At 45.2% G+C, this 15,349-nt stretch overlaps 1 protein-coding gene across 1 annotated transcript in view; it reads right to left on the reverse strand.

The window, feature by feature from the left end:
• SAMD12 (sterile alpha motif domain containing 12) overlaps positions 1-15,349 on the reverse strand; it is a 223,624-nt gene that overhangs the window by 139,029 nt on the left and 69,246 nt on the right. Inside the window, exon 4 of the mRNA XM_063131091.1 lies at positions 114-254. Within this exon, the coding sequence (XP_062987161.1) occupies positions 114-254 (141 nt within the window). The remainder of the gene's footprint in view (positions 1-113; positions 255-15,349) is intronic.

A 15,349-nucleotide genomic window follows, 5' to 3' on the forward strand; every position in this document is an offset into this window, starting at 1 on the left:
GGCCTCTTCGTGCAACAGTTCATGCTGGAGAACATGAAAGTCATGTCCATATGCTCGAATGCCACCTTTCCCCTTGCTCCCTTCCCATGATCCTTTGTCGGCACATTTCCTACCTTGTGTGAGTAACTGAAGGTTTCGGACTTCCTCCCTCACTTTCAGCTGCAGGACTTGCTGCAGAATATGCTGCCGGACGCTCTCCTGAGAAATCCCCATCCGCTCAAGCTTTTTGTCCGTAAGCCTGAGCAATGCACGGCCTGGATCCGAGAGAGAGAGAGAGAGAAAGAGAGAAATTACCCAAGGATTTCCATTTAATGAATAAAAGTTCTACATGCCGTAAATGTCCTTATCCTAGCAGATTAAACCTGCCTGCATCACTAATATCCTATCCTGTGAAACAATCCAACTCACAATGGGGGAGGAGTGGGGGGGGGAAGAGACCTTAAAAAGCATGGCTCAGTGAGTTAATTAGCTTCTCCTCTGGAGATACAGGTCCAGATTCTGACTAATATATCAGCAGAGCAGAAGTGTGGGTGAAGGAATGTATGTGAGTGAGGGGGAAGAGTTCATGTTGGCTGTAGCGCACACAGTACACTAGCATGTTATAGTGGTACACAATGCTTGTGGTACAAAATGGTTTCTTTTCCCTGCCGTGATTGTGTGAACCGGGCCAGCGACTGGACCAAAGTCATCTAGTATTTATTTATTTATTTATTTATTAAACTTATATACTGCTCCCATAGCCAGGGCTCTCTGGGCGGTTTACAGAAGCTTCATGCCTGAGTCAGGACTAGAACCTGGTCTCCCCAGTCTAGGGATGTTGAGGGTGACCAACTGAGTTCCAGAGTCTGCCAGACTCCTCCAACTCCGCTCCCCTGGACTTGGTTGGTTGCCTGCAGCACACTCGCGGACCCGTGCCTGAGTGCCCACGAGGCCCGACAAGCTCTTGGCAGGCATTCACCCTTGTCCAGAGCAGCTGTAAAGGCCCCCTTCACGCAACGGGAGCAAATGAGCAATTTCCGGAGCTTCCATTGTGGCGCACAAAGGAAGCTCCAGAAATTGTGAATTCCCCAATTGCATAAATGGGACCTTTACAGCCACCACTTATGCAACGGGGAGAAATGAGTGATTTCTGGAGCGAAGGCAGACAGCTGTTGAGCACTCGTTCAGCCTCACTGAGCCTCAAAGGACACTCACACAACCTGACGAGCGGCGGCGGCGGTGGCAGCGGGTTGAGCATCCAACGGATCGGAAGGCAGGTGAGTTTACCCATCCCTACGCCAGTCCAACACTCTAACTGCTGCACTTACAGTGGCTTTCCCTTTGGTGATCAGTACAATGCTAAACCCAACCCTGAGCATGCAAATTATTAATTTTCAACCCATTACTCCTTTGCGTGTGCGTATGTGGCAGGAGGATGCCAGCATTCTGACGCTGTCAAGAAACATCTGGGTGGAGAAGGGGAAGAGTTAATACGAAATTGTACATCATGATTACTGGAAGTGGTTCAGCGAGTAATTTACTGTTCTGATGGGAACTATATCGATCCTTTACAAGTCTTGGGTATAAAAGACTGTTAAGACAGTTCTGTTTTTCAGTTGAACATATTCGGGAGGAGCTGATGATTTCCATGGGAGGAAATAATCATAACTTGAATTCCCAAATGAAATATAAATTCAAGCACAAATCACGTTAGGCTCCTTTGGAAATGTATTGTAAAATGTGAGACAGCCGTTTTTAGAGCTCTCAGGAAGGACCAAACAGACCCACAAAACAAATTAAGCACAAATCTAAAACTTCAGCAGGCAGACCCATAAATCTACATCGCTTGCCCTATACATTTACAAACCTATTTCCTGGATGCACTAACTGTTCCATAAATATACTCATACATACATATCAGCTATATAAACAGGCATGTAATCGCTCAAGAAGCGAAAACATTAAGCATTACTCTCTTGTGCTTTGTTATACTCCCCCTCCCTCCACATAGCCACCCCTCGGTGCTTACCCTTGACCCTCACGCACAGCTCGGTGGAATAGAGGTGGTAGGATTTATGGGATCCTCGTCAAATAAAGAGCCTGCAAGGTCTTTTCTGTTTGAGATGGCTGGAGTGAATCTGTCAACATATCAGATTGCATGTGGCAGCAGTTGGATACACTGTCCATGTTAATCTGATGTTGCATAGGAAAGCTATCCACCTCTGCAACAGATCAGGGGTGGGCAGAATGTACCCTTGAATCTGTTAGTAGATCTTTGGGTGATTTGGAGTTGATCCCCTTTCATTGGGTAACGGGAAAGAAGAGCAATAAAATGACTCTCCTTTCCCGTTACCCACCCCCAAATTATACTGCTAAAATGAAGGAAGCTTGGAGACAACCAGGAGTAGATATTTGTGTGGGGAGACTGAGCTCCATTCAGTTCTGTTACTCAAAACAAATTCCTGGATATACTCTAAATGTAGGTCTTGCGCAACATGCTCCAGTTGGTGGATGTTGCAGGTCCTTGTAAAAACACAAAGTAGATCTTGAAAGCCTTAGATCTGCCCACCCTTTCAATAGATACCCCATTTCTGAATTAATTACATGGCGGCAACACTTTAGATAACAAATGGGATCTGCAACAAAATGTTGTCGCACAGAACAATGCATTTCACAGTACTTCATTCCCCTTTCTCTAGCTTTCCACCACCAACACCCTCCCCGCCCACTGACCAATAGTGACTCAACATTCTGTGGGCACTGAGCACACTCAGTCATTGGACCCTTTGTGGGCTCCAGGTTTAACCTTGTAACCACTGCATGACCTGCAGAGCTTAATGTGAATGTCTGCAGACTTCTCCTGCTCTACTTCATCTTGGGACTCTGAACATGCAGGCACAGTGACTTCACCATCAAGTCAGGTTTCCCCCCACTTCCCCATCCTCTTCATCCACCCCCCCCCCTCCAAAAACTTGCTTTTTGTAAAGCTTGTCTGCTGAAGAGATCTGGAGATCTCGAAAGCTTGCACGTTTTGATGATCTTTGGGTTGGCCTAATAGAGTTAATTACATGAATTTGGATTTTGGAACTCCACCATAGTGACATCTACGACCTGGGGAGTAGACAATTAACACCATCGCCTGCTTCATTCACCTCACTCTGCAATGTAAGTTTTGGCTCACTTGCTGGAGCCATCTCATCTGCAGAAACCGCTTCACTCCTGACATTCCACTGTTCCTTTGGATTAGCATAACAGTCCAGGTGGCTGCAATGTCAAACTTCACCTGGCACCAGGAGGAAGACTGCCTGCTGCAGAATCCTCTCCCTCAATGGGGCTTCCACTGTCATTCTCCCCTGAAACACACACACACACACACACACACACACACACACACTGTTTCTTCCCTCCTGACTTCAAGAATGGGGACGGAGGTAAGACAACACACACCACCATAAGGGAATAGAGAACAGACTGAGGACCCATCCCTTGCCTGGATTGTCAGTGCTGAGATATGCCATGGTTTTGTGAAGCTCTGCTCCTCTCATTCCTGTTGTACTTTGCCACACTGATGCTTAGGAAGGCTTGGATGGGGGATTCTGTTCTTGCCCTGGAGACTGTCTCACTGTACAACCGCATCAGAACCTCTGAGGTAGCTGTGGCATCTTCCTCCATGAGGGAACAAATTTGCTGTAGGCTCATTTCCAATGTATATTTCATGGTGTGGGGGGTTCATTATCCCAAAGAGAGTGCAAATGTAGAATCTTCTTACAGTAGAAGAAAGGTAGGGGAAAAGCTGGAGCTCAGTGGTACAGCTCGTGCTCTACGTCCCATGGGTAGGATTCAACTTTGCCCCAGCGCTACTTCACTGGCAAATTGCCACTTCCCACCCCTGTTCTAGCAAGCACTAGCTACATTACACACATGTTGGTTTAAGCTAGCACAATGTTATTAGCATTAGTGCTAGGGCCACTGTTAGATTCTACCCAAAGATCTGAGGTTCAATCTCCAGGGGAAAGACCCATGCCTGAAACCTGGGAAAGCTGCTGCCAGTCAGTGCATAGACAATACTGAGCTAGGTGGACCAAGAAGCCAGCTTTCTATCTCCTGCTCTGCCTTGGCTGGAGAAGAAAGGGCCAATTTCCTTATCCTCCGAATGGGGTGGGGAATATTGAAGGCTCAACTAGCTAAGAAGGAGTAGCACCTTCACTACTGGATTGGAGTGCCTTATTCAGAGGCAAGCCCACAGTCCGGCCCGGCCCTACCATTAGGCAGTGTGAGGTAGCAGTTTCCCAGCCATTCCTCCTGAATCCTCAAACATTCCCCTCTATTGGACGACAGAATTGTGTGTTCCCCAAGGCCTCTTTTGCAGTGGACAACATAGTTCCACTGCTAGTGTTGAAGTAAAATTCAACTGCCCTGTCCAGTTCGTGGAACAGGAATAGTGGTAAAAAGGTTAGGGCCGGCCCTGCCCACAGTCTATTACAGGAAGTCAACAGACCACGGCTCGAGATTGATCAAGGTTCAAATGATAGTCCGTCCTCTGAGTTAACGCTGGAAACCAGTATTGTAAACACGTCATTTTGCTCACCAGTGCTGAACAAATGCTAAATCTAACGCTCAGCAGCAGAACTTCACAAAGCAATTTTTCCACAACTCCACAGGTCCCACGTTTTCTTTTCTTTTTTAATTTGCTAAATAGAATTAAGAATACTAAATTGAGGTTGCCTGTTAATATTCATGAGGTTAAATAATTGATGTTAATAGAAATGGAAAATCAAAAGCAGCATTACTGTAGGTTAAAGAGTAGAGAAAGCTGAGGCACAGCAGAAGGAGCCCACCCCACCCCACCCCGCCCCCCGCCTCCATCAAATTACTCCTTCACCTCCTCATCTGCAGATTATCTGCAAAGTCTTATTGCTATTATCCTAACAACAGGATTCCTAGATTGGCTCTCAGCTCTCTAGAGACACAAATAAGGTACAGGATGATCACTCCACTCAGCACCAAGGGACGCACTCCAGGCCTATCATGAGTCAACGGACAACACCAACAAAACCGCACACATGCTAGTTCGATGTCAGCTGACTCGCATATTCACACCTCATTTGCATAAATATGGAAAATGCCAAGCCACAGCTGGTAAATAGGCTTCAATCAGCCTGCGATTTTATTAAAAATATAAACGGCTTATTAAGTTTTCACAATTGTAATTACGAAGCCTTCTGTAAAATTTTAACTCTGCATCAACAAAATAGCTTCCTGTTCTATTCTCTGTTTATAGACATCACGTTAATCTTTCCTACGGCAGTTCAGTATTCTTAGGGGTATTCGGCGATATTCTTAATTGCACATTGTTAATCCCATTTTACGTATAAACAATTTAAGGCAGCCTGACTAAGGTAATGAAATCAGAAAAATAATTAAATGGGATTTAAAAAAAACACTTGCCAACTGGTTTGTGAAATGTGAAAGGAAGAAAAATGAGTGGCAAGCCACAAATATGCAAAAAACAACAACACTTTAATGTGATGTTGAGGATAGTTTATCCCAAAGTGTTCCGAGCCAAGAATATTCTTCTTAGAGAACAATCCTGTGCTCTCTGAGCAGAGCTTCTGATAATGGAGTCTCCCGTCATCCAATGCAAATGTCATAATAGAACTTTTCAAACACTTCAATATAATGAATGGCATTGACAATGAAAAGCTGCTCGTTATCACAAACTTACTGAAGACCAAACGATAATGTTACATAATAAACACTGCTGTGACGCTTAGTCGATCAATCATGCAAAAAAACTTTTTTGAATTGTAGAACCATATTTCCACACAATTCATTTAAAAAAAGGAAATGGTACAGTACATCACCATTATCGGAGGTAATGTGCCCATGTACACCAGTTGCAGGGGAACATGGGCGGAAGGGTGATGTTGCATTCAGGTCCTGCTTGTGGGTTCCTGGTTGACAGCTGTGTGAACAGAATGCTAGATGAAATGGACCCTTGGTCTGATCCAGCACAGTTCTTTTTATGTTCTTATTTGGCTGTGTTCCACCCAGTGGGACTCCTCCATGCTCAGCCCATCCAATCCATGCTCCATTGGCCCATAGATTTTGCTACTGCACCTGAAATGCCATACGACTGATTACTGGCAAACCTTTTCCCATGATAAAGTTGGGATAGCTGCAAGTAGCAATTTGTCAAGCAAGAGGAGCCTTATACATGATTTGTATATCAATACATTTGATTGTAACGTGGCAGGAAAAAAAAGGAGCGACATGTTGAAAATCTTTTTTGAAAGCATGGATATCTACATGCACATCAGGTATGGCACTGCTCAGGCACAGTATCTTTTAAGAAGATGTAATAAATAGGGAACATTCAGAACTGGTTTCTAATTTGTTGACAGCTGCCAGAGGCAACAAACTGGAAAAGTAAACAAGTATCAGGTCAGAAAAAATGGTTTAGAAGTGTTTGGGACAGAACATATATAATTGCTGAATTCTTACATTCATGTCCAAGAAGGGAGAAACTTTCAGAAAACCTTTGATGATGTTTGGAAGTCTTTTTGTTCATTCTAGAATATACGGAAGCAAGATTCTGCTGTTCAAGGTTATGTGCCTTCCATTTAAATAACTACTTTTTTAAAAAAATGAAGGAGGCTTTAGTTCACATTGAAGTTAACTATATGAGGAGCAAGATGTTGTGATGTACATAAAATCTTAGAATTTCCTATTCTAACATTTGAGTTAGGATACTTTGGAAGGGTAATGTACACTTGATGTATTTTGGTGAGCTCAAGGGCACGGCAATAGGCAAAGTATTTCAAACTCTTAGGTACCAGATTCAATTCTTTTCAGCCAGGGGTGCAGAACCTTGGACCAGGGGGCCAAAACTGCCCCTCCAGTTTTCCCCAGACAACCACAACATCTTCCCATGGCTCCATCCACATTCACCGAACCACCTACTGTTGGGTATTTTCCTGGATTTTTTGCACTCCCTCCCCCGATTCTAAAAGGTTGAAACACTTCTCCTGAGGCTTAGTTACTGGAAGTAAAATCTCTAAGCTAAAATATGCTGGGGATGGTGGTGGTGGTTGTATTTGGCTCCACCCACCACTGGAATGCAGTCCCCAAAAGCTTCCCCAGAATGCAGCCCTTGAGTTTCTGCACAACTGTTTGACGCACATCATAAACTTACATTCCTAAGCAACAGAAGTAAATGACTAAGAGCCTGAGTGATCTGATGCCTGTTTTTTTTTAAAGCTCCATCTAAATATATATGGATATTTCCATGCTTTCTACTACAAAACAGAACTCTGTTAGATTCAATAGTAGACAACCAGATGCGTCTGAGAAGCCCACAAGCAGGAACAGAAGAACCAGCCATTTTCAAGCTCACCAAAATTCTCCAAAACGAAGCTCATGTTGCCTCATTCCCATTTTCGTTTTCAATCTATTTCCAGCTCATTTGAATGAGAAAAGTATGCACTTCTCCCCATTGACTAAAGCAAAAAAATGTACTTTTTTCAAAGGCGATCGCAATTTTCATGGATTCCTGAACATTTCTCAAGAGCTTGTGCTAGTGTTCAGGATTGTGAACATAAGATTTTGGGATAATTTGTGAAGGTAAGTGAAATTCACGGACATTCATACCTATAAGTGAGGCAGCTGTTGTTGTCCCTAACATCTGGTATCCAGAGGTTCATGCCTTCTGAACATGGAGGGTCCATTTAGCAGTCAGCACTAATCACAGAACTGCGGAGTTGGAAGGGACCACAAGGATAATCTAGTCCCACCGTCTGCAACGTGCAAGAAAACCAATTAAACCATCCAGGGGAGGTGGCTGTCCAGCCTCTTCTTAAAAGCCTCCAGAGATGGAGAACCCACACTATCTGTTGTACAGAGCTTACCGTCAGGAGGGTTTTCCTTATATTTAATCGGGATTTAGGTAGCTGTATCTTATACCCATTACTTCAGATCCTAATTTCTATGAAAATGGAAAATAGTTCTTGACCATCTTCCCTGTGGCATCCTTTTATGTACCTGAGCACTGCTAACATGTCTCCCTCAGTCTTCTTTTCTCCAGACTGAACACCCCAAGTTCCTTCAGCCTGTCCTCATAGGCCATATCCTCAAGTCCCTGTATCATCTTTGTTGACCTCCTCTGAACTTGTTCTAACCTCATCACTTTTGATAGACCTGACCTCCATCAATTCACTGAAGTGGCAATTGCTGCATCTTTGTAGCAGTAAATCCCATACATTTATTATATATTATGTGAAGAATCCTTTTATTTCTGTTTTTAATTTGCCCTGAACTGACTTCCAAAGTAAGGGACACAGAAGAGTTTGATGGACAGTCAGTTTAGGGGAGGCAAACAAAAGTGCTACTTTTCTTCATGTTAAGATGTGGCGACTGCCATGAGCTTAGATGGCTTTAAACAAGACGAGTGAGGGAAAGAACACGACTCTGATTTTGCTCTAAACTCTAACTCATATGGGTGAAAACCCTCAGATCAGAAAAAGCTTTCACCAGTGAAAGAACTCTTAAAGGGACAGAACTTTAACCAACAGAGCAGTTGACCAACAGAGAGAGAGAGAGAGATAAAATTGGGTTTTGCTCTTCTGGATATTTTACTAAGTTTTCCTCTCTGTCCCAAGGTTGTTGTTTCTTTAAAGTTTATTTGCCTGAAAACAGTTAAGGCTCAACACTGTGTGTCCGTGCAGAGCAAAAATGTTATTTTGTTCACTTTGCTGTGTACCGATGAAACTGTCAATAAAGACTTAAAGGGGAAAAAGGAGCCACATTGATTTTCACCATCCACCTTCAGGGTCAGAGGGGGAACCTGCCTTTACGAAAGCAGATGAGCTTGGAAACGCAGCCCTTTCAAGCCGCCTGAAGCCATGCCCCTTCCAAAAATCAATGGCTCTTTGTGAAAAATAGCAGCTCCGAGATATGATCACTGTTGATTTGACAAGAAATGGCATCAGTAAGAAGGCAGGTAAGTGCACATATTAGTCAAATTAACATCTGACGTGTCATCCTGGAATTCTGTAACATTTCAGTCTCACTGCATTAACACCTTTTAAGAACATTTAAGATTTTAATGAAGTTATTTTTAAGGGGTGTTTGTACATCTTGTCCCAGGTACAGGGATGGTACACTGCGTCTTAATGCGCAATAATCAATCTCATCTTGATATCAGCTTATGATCTCCCACTTATTTGTTGCATTTTCTAAAAAGAGTGAAAATGAAGCTACTAAACTCTCAGCCACAAACCCAAACTCTGACATGCTGTAACTTAACATTTAGCGTTGATTTTTATTTTTTTTATTTTGGGGGGCGGGGACAGTTGCTTTTGTCAATTCAATAGCACAGCAGTATTGGGTAGCATTGATCACTGCAGACCGCTTTTCAAATAACCTCCCCGGGAGGAAAATTGTATTGGGGTGGGCCCATGATTCAGTGTGATGGGGCACATGCTTTGCATTCAGAAGGTTGCAGGTTCGATCCCCGGCTTCTCCAGATAGGGCAAGGAAAGAATCCTGACTGAAACCATGGGGAGCCACTGCCAGTCAGTGCCGACAATACTGGGCTTGATGCACCAATGGTCTGACATGGGGCTCATGTACACCAAGCATGATATTCCACTATGAAAGCCACACTACTGCTTTATAGCAGAATTGAAGTGCACTGCAGGATCTACACTACTGCTTTGTAGAGGTACTGAAGTGCACTGACAACTGTTGGGGCCCATGACACATCTACATCAAGCAGGATATAACACTATGAAAGGGGTATGAAAGCAGTATATGGCATGTGTCATGGGTCCCAACAGTCATCAGTACACTTCAGTACCATTATAAAGCAGTAGTGTGGCTCCTGCCTTTTATATACCGCTTTCATACTACTTTCATAGTGGAATATCTGCTTGGTGTAATGAGCCCTCAGTATAAGGCAGCTTCCTATGCTCATATGGTCAAATTTAGTTCACTTCCAACAAAATTTCAGGTTGAGGATCCACCATTGCAGAATTTGATCTGATCCAAGATCAACAGCTATGGACGCTTTGCATGCTTCAATTCCAAGAGATAATGATGGATCTCAAATATCTATCAATTAGCTGTAACAATATAGAGGGGAGGCTATTATTGGGGATGTCAGGTGTTGGACCAGGAACCACTGGAGGCAGCTGCTGGGAATTGCCCTTTCCCATTGTCACCCCAGCTTAGAATGCAGGCTGCTCCAAGGTCAACTCGGTTTCCTGGTTTGCTCTTTGGCTCCTGCCTTCCAGCAACTCCTGTAAAAGGAAACAGGAAGAAGCTGCCAGCAAGGTGGTCAACATAACAATGGTCTGTGATTCAAATCAGTTGTGCTTTCTATTTGTTGCACCTTGAGCTGCTTTTATGCTCCCTGCCTGAACCTCCACTTCTTCTGGATCTCAACTGGTCTAGTTGCCTCTTCCCTGACCAGTGCTTAAGAACATCAGAAGAGTCATGTTGAATCAGAACATAAGAAGAGCTATGCTGAATCAGGATAAAGGCCTACGTAGCCCAGCATTCTGTTCATCCAGAACCAAACTATACATTCTAATAATTGCATTGGTGTAGCTATTTTTCTTTATTTTCATGCAAGTGTGTGAGGTTCCAATCCAGATTGGGAATATGGTGCTTTGGGAGAGGAGGGTTTAAGCTCCCTTCCACACACACACACACCACATTTCCCCCCATATTCCACCCACCCCATGACAGGTTAAAAATAAGGGGGGGGATGTCTGCAATAGACTCCAATCCCTACATTGCCCAATTTCTTTGGGGGATGGACCAGTTCTCCGATTCTTGATCTCAGCATCCTTCTGGATTCTGCTCCTGCTCTTTCATCAATCTCTGCCTACACCTCTGTATGTACTGACCTTGCTGGATCAGCCTTCCTGTTGCCCTTAGCCCTGGACAAGATCCAACACGTATCTGTATGAAGCCAACCCTGGCGGTACATCCACACCCTGGTATCTAGCAACGGTTGAAAAATTAGCGGCTTTTTACTGCCTTGAGGAAATCCTTCAGTGCCTATTTAAAGTACTTTGAAGAGATGCTATCAAGACTACAGAGCTTCCTGTTTTCTCCCATGTAAGTGGCCATAACTACAGGTTTCAACAAATAAGCCATCTCAAGTTTGGAAAGTTTTACATAACCCCTCTGTGACATTTCAAAGATATAAAATCTAGTTGGTGCTCTGGAGGTTTGGCTTTGTTTTGTACAGCTATGGATAATTTAATTATAGTTTACTGCATTTTGCTTTCTGCTAGATGGGATGACCATACCATTACAGTGCCTAACCATTTTTGTAAGACAGCAGCAGAAAACGATAGCCATTTTGTTAATGTTTTCTTCATGCTCAAGGATGACTTGGAGTTCCTAGAAAACCCTAAAGTAACATGCTTTGGAACCTTCTGAGTCCTTTGGGGCAGGGACCTGTTATCTTATACATCGTAAAGTGCTATATACATGTGGCCATAGAATAATATCACCAAGTCTATTCTGTTCCACTGAGGCCTGGAGTTTGCAGGGGGAAGCACTTGCAGTCTTAAGAACCTAAGAAGAGCCATGCTGGATAAGACCTTTTTATTCTCTCAGTATTTTAACACTTAATTTTAACTTAAATTTAAATTTTACTGTTCTAACTCTGTATTTTAATCTTATATCAATTTTGTTGCGTGGTTTTATCCTGGTTGTGCTTTTTATACTGTATTTTGTAATTGTGCTTTTAACATGTTGATTGTTTTATTATGGTTTTAATTTTTGTGAACCGCCCAGAGAGCTTCGGCTATTGGGTGGTATAGAAATGTAAAAAATAAATAAATAGGATCCATCTAGTTCAGCACTCTGTTCACACAGTGGCCAACCAGCTGCCAAGCAGGACACAAGTGCAACAGCAGCCTCCCACTCATGCTTCGCATCAACTGGTGTGCATAGACACAGTGCCTCTGCTACTGGGGGTAATATACAGTGAAGGTATAGTAGCCACTGATAGCCTTATCCTCTACAAATTTTTCTAATCCCTCTTTAAAACCATTCAAATGGCTTTACCTTGCCTTACCTTACTAAGGTAAAGTCTCAGTAAGTAGGGCCACGTCAGATAAAGTAAAATTCATAGAATGTACCTTGACTTGGGAAGACATGCCCAGATTCAGGGCCACAGAAAGCTCTCAGTGAACTTTACCAGCTGATGCTCTGCCCCTATTATAAATAATGGAGGGATGTTGCTTCAGCAAAGAGCTGAATCCTGAAACACGAAGCCCTCTTATTCTCCTCTCAAGGAATATAGCCTGTCCAGAGTCAGTCTAGAAGGTTCTTCTGGGAGAAGCTGCTGTGACATGGCTTGCCACATGGGGCAGTGATCAGCATTTCGTGACACTTTACTGAGGTGTTGCAGTAATTCGGCTCAACGCATGGGGCAGTGGTCAGCCTTTCCTGACAACGGGTCATGACATCGCCTGGCTGAAACAGCTGTGCAGCCCTCAGCCCAAAAGTCTATGGAGCTTAACACCCTTGGCAAGAATAGTTAGGCAGTAGCACTGGTCCAGATCTTCAGGTGGTTAGAGTTTTGCTGTGAAAGTTGCCATTTTAAGGAGAACAAGAAACTTCCCCCAAAAAACTCCCTACCTGTCATTCTCATCCATTTTTCATGCCTATTCGCAATAATTATTCCTTGATCTGCTGTTGCTTGATCTGGAGAGGGAATGCCGCCTTGTTGCCCAGGCAACCAGGCCTCTGCTCCCTCCCGTGCTATGTTTCATTGGCTTCCAGTGCTGCATGACAAGATTTTCACTCTGGCATGTGTGACTCACTGGGGCAGAATGCACATTGCCATCCCCTAGGCTGCCCAACTAGTCAACTATGTGCAACTGGTTGGGGGTGTTGTGGATTTCTACAGAGGCAAGGGAGTGCCTGCTAAACCCCCTTGACGATGGTCCCACGTTCTCTCTACCCTGCCCCCTTGTTGTCCAAAGATTCACACCTTTATGCAAATAGGTGCACACATACAGAGAGAGAGAGAGAGAGGGGGGGGGAGTCATATTTTGTTGGCAATGAAAAAATATGAATGAAACTATATCCGAGTTTGGCTGCACAATATCATACATAAGAGCATCCAGCATTCTGTTCACACATTGGCCAACCAGCTGCCTGTGGGGAACCTACAAGTAGGATTTGAGTGCAACAGCACCCTCCCGCCCATGTTCCCCAGCAACTGGTGTGCACAGCCTTACTGCCTCTGATACTGGAGGTAACATATTAATACACATGACTTGCATTCTATTTGTGGGCTTGCCACAGGCCCCTGTGTGGACTAGATGGAATACTAGATGGAATGCTGGACTAGATGGACCCTCAGTCTGATCCAGCATGGCTCTTCTGATGTTGTTATTTTGCAGTCCAACACATCTTGAGGGCACCAGATTGCTATAGGACTTTCCTGCCACTCCAAGCCTGCAAGTCTCCCCCTCCCCCCACACTCACCAACCACCCAGTAGGAATAGCCTGAAAAAAGTCAGGTTTTCTTCCATCCGTTGCCTAAGTTTTGGACTATATGTTCTACCTCATTGACAGGGCATCTTTTGAGGCAAAAGCAGAAACACCCAAAGGCTTGGCCTGGAGGGGTGGGGGGAATGTTCCGTTTCCAGAGTTCATAATTGCGCTTTACCTCTTTTGACATCTTTAGTTCCACAAACAGCAAATGTTCAGGTACTATAAACTGATGTGTCCCTGACAACAACCAATCTATCTGATATGGGAAATCCCATAAACAAAAAGCAAGTACTGAGATTCTTCCCGAGGGGATGGGGGAAACGAGAGCACTCAGTGACAAGGAAAATCTAGTCTTCACTAGCTTCCAGGGGGTGGGGATGGAGAAAGAGTATTTGCAAGAGGCAAAACTTGATTTTGTGTGGCTTTTTGTGGAAAACCCCAGAGACCAGCTCCAGTCAATGTAAAAAGCAGATGGCAAAGATTCATGTTTTAAATCCCCAGGTGCATTAAATCCTGAAGACATCCCTACATATATTTTCAGCTAGTGCTCATTTGCATGTCACCCTTTGGGGTACAATCACACTTGTCCTACACATAAGGGACAACATGTGAAACTGTCCCCATAGGAGGCAGTAAGCTGCTGAGCATGCAGCATCATGCCCAGGCTGTTCTTCCTAAGATGATGCTCTTCCATGCCATTCTTAGAAATGCCATAAAAGGAACGCTGATGGATTAGACCAAAGTTCCTCCAGAAAGAGTTTGTAGCAACAGCTGTCCTGGATTGTTTGTCTCCTAGCAGCTGTTATTCAGAGGCGAGTTGGACAGTCCTGGTATAAGGTAGCTGCCTATGTATTCTATGTGGAAATTAGGGCTGTGCTCCGCTTCGCTTTGGAGCATAGAAGCAATAGCGAGGCGGCCTGATTCGCCTCCAACAAAGGCAGAGATGAAGCGGGTCAGGGGGCTGCGGATTGAGGCGAAGAGGATCGAGACCAAGCGGATCCTTCGCCTCGATCCGGAGCTCTGAAAAAAAGGTAAGTGGGAGCTTACCTGGCGCTGCCGCAGTCCGTGCGGCGACGGCGGCAGAGCCAGGTAAGGGGGCAGAGGGGAGGGGGTCTTACCTGCCTCTGTTGCGGTCCGGCAGCGGCTTCAACTGAGGCTGAGGCTCAAACCGGAAGACCAGACTGCAACCGCGGCCTGCCCTTCTGCTTTGAGCCTCAGGCTCAGGTGAAGCCGCTGCCAGAATGTGACGGATGCAGGTAAGGGGGGAGGAGGGAGGAAGGGCCTTACCCGCCATCGCCACAGTCCATGCGGCGACGACACCAGGTAAGGGGACGGGGGGCAGGGTCTTACCTGAGTCCGTCGCGTTCCGGCAGCGGCTTCAACTGAGCCCGAGGACTCAAACCGGAAGACCAAGCCACCTGGTCTTCTGGTTTGAGTCCTCAGGCTCAGTTGAAGCCGCCGCCGGACCGTGACAGACGCAGGTAAGGGGGGAGGAGGGAGGGGGTCTTACCTGGCCGCGCCACGGCCACCACAGTTCATGCGGCACCAGCGCCAGGTAAGGGGGCAGGGTCTTACCTGACTCCATCGCGTTCCGGCAGCGGCTTCAACTGAGCCCAAGGAGTCAAACTGGAAGACCAGGCTGTGGCTACGGCGTGGTCTTCTTGTTTGAGTCCTCAGGCTCAGTTGAAGCAGCTGCCGGACCGCGACAGACGGAGGTAAGGGGGGAGGAGGGAGGGGGCCTTACCTGCCGCCTCCGCCGCTGTGGAGCTCCAATTCGGATCCAGAGCTCCGCAGCGGAGCGGAGCGGACCATAGGCGGATCGACATGGGGCAGAGCAGACCCAATC

Source organism: Elgaria multicarinata, chromosome 7 (assembly GCF_023053635.1).
Source record: "Elgaria multicarinata webbii isolate HBS135686 ecotype San Diego chromosome 7, rElgMul1.1.pri, whole genome shotgun sequence".
Classification (NCBI taxonomy): Eukaryota; Metazoa; Chordata; class Lepidosauria; order Squamata; family Anguidae; genus Elgaria; species Elgaria multicarinata.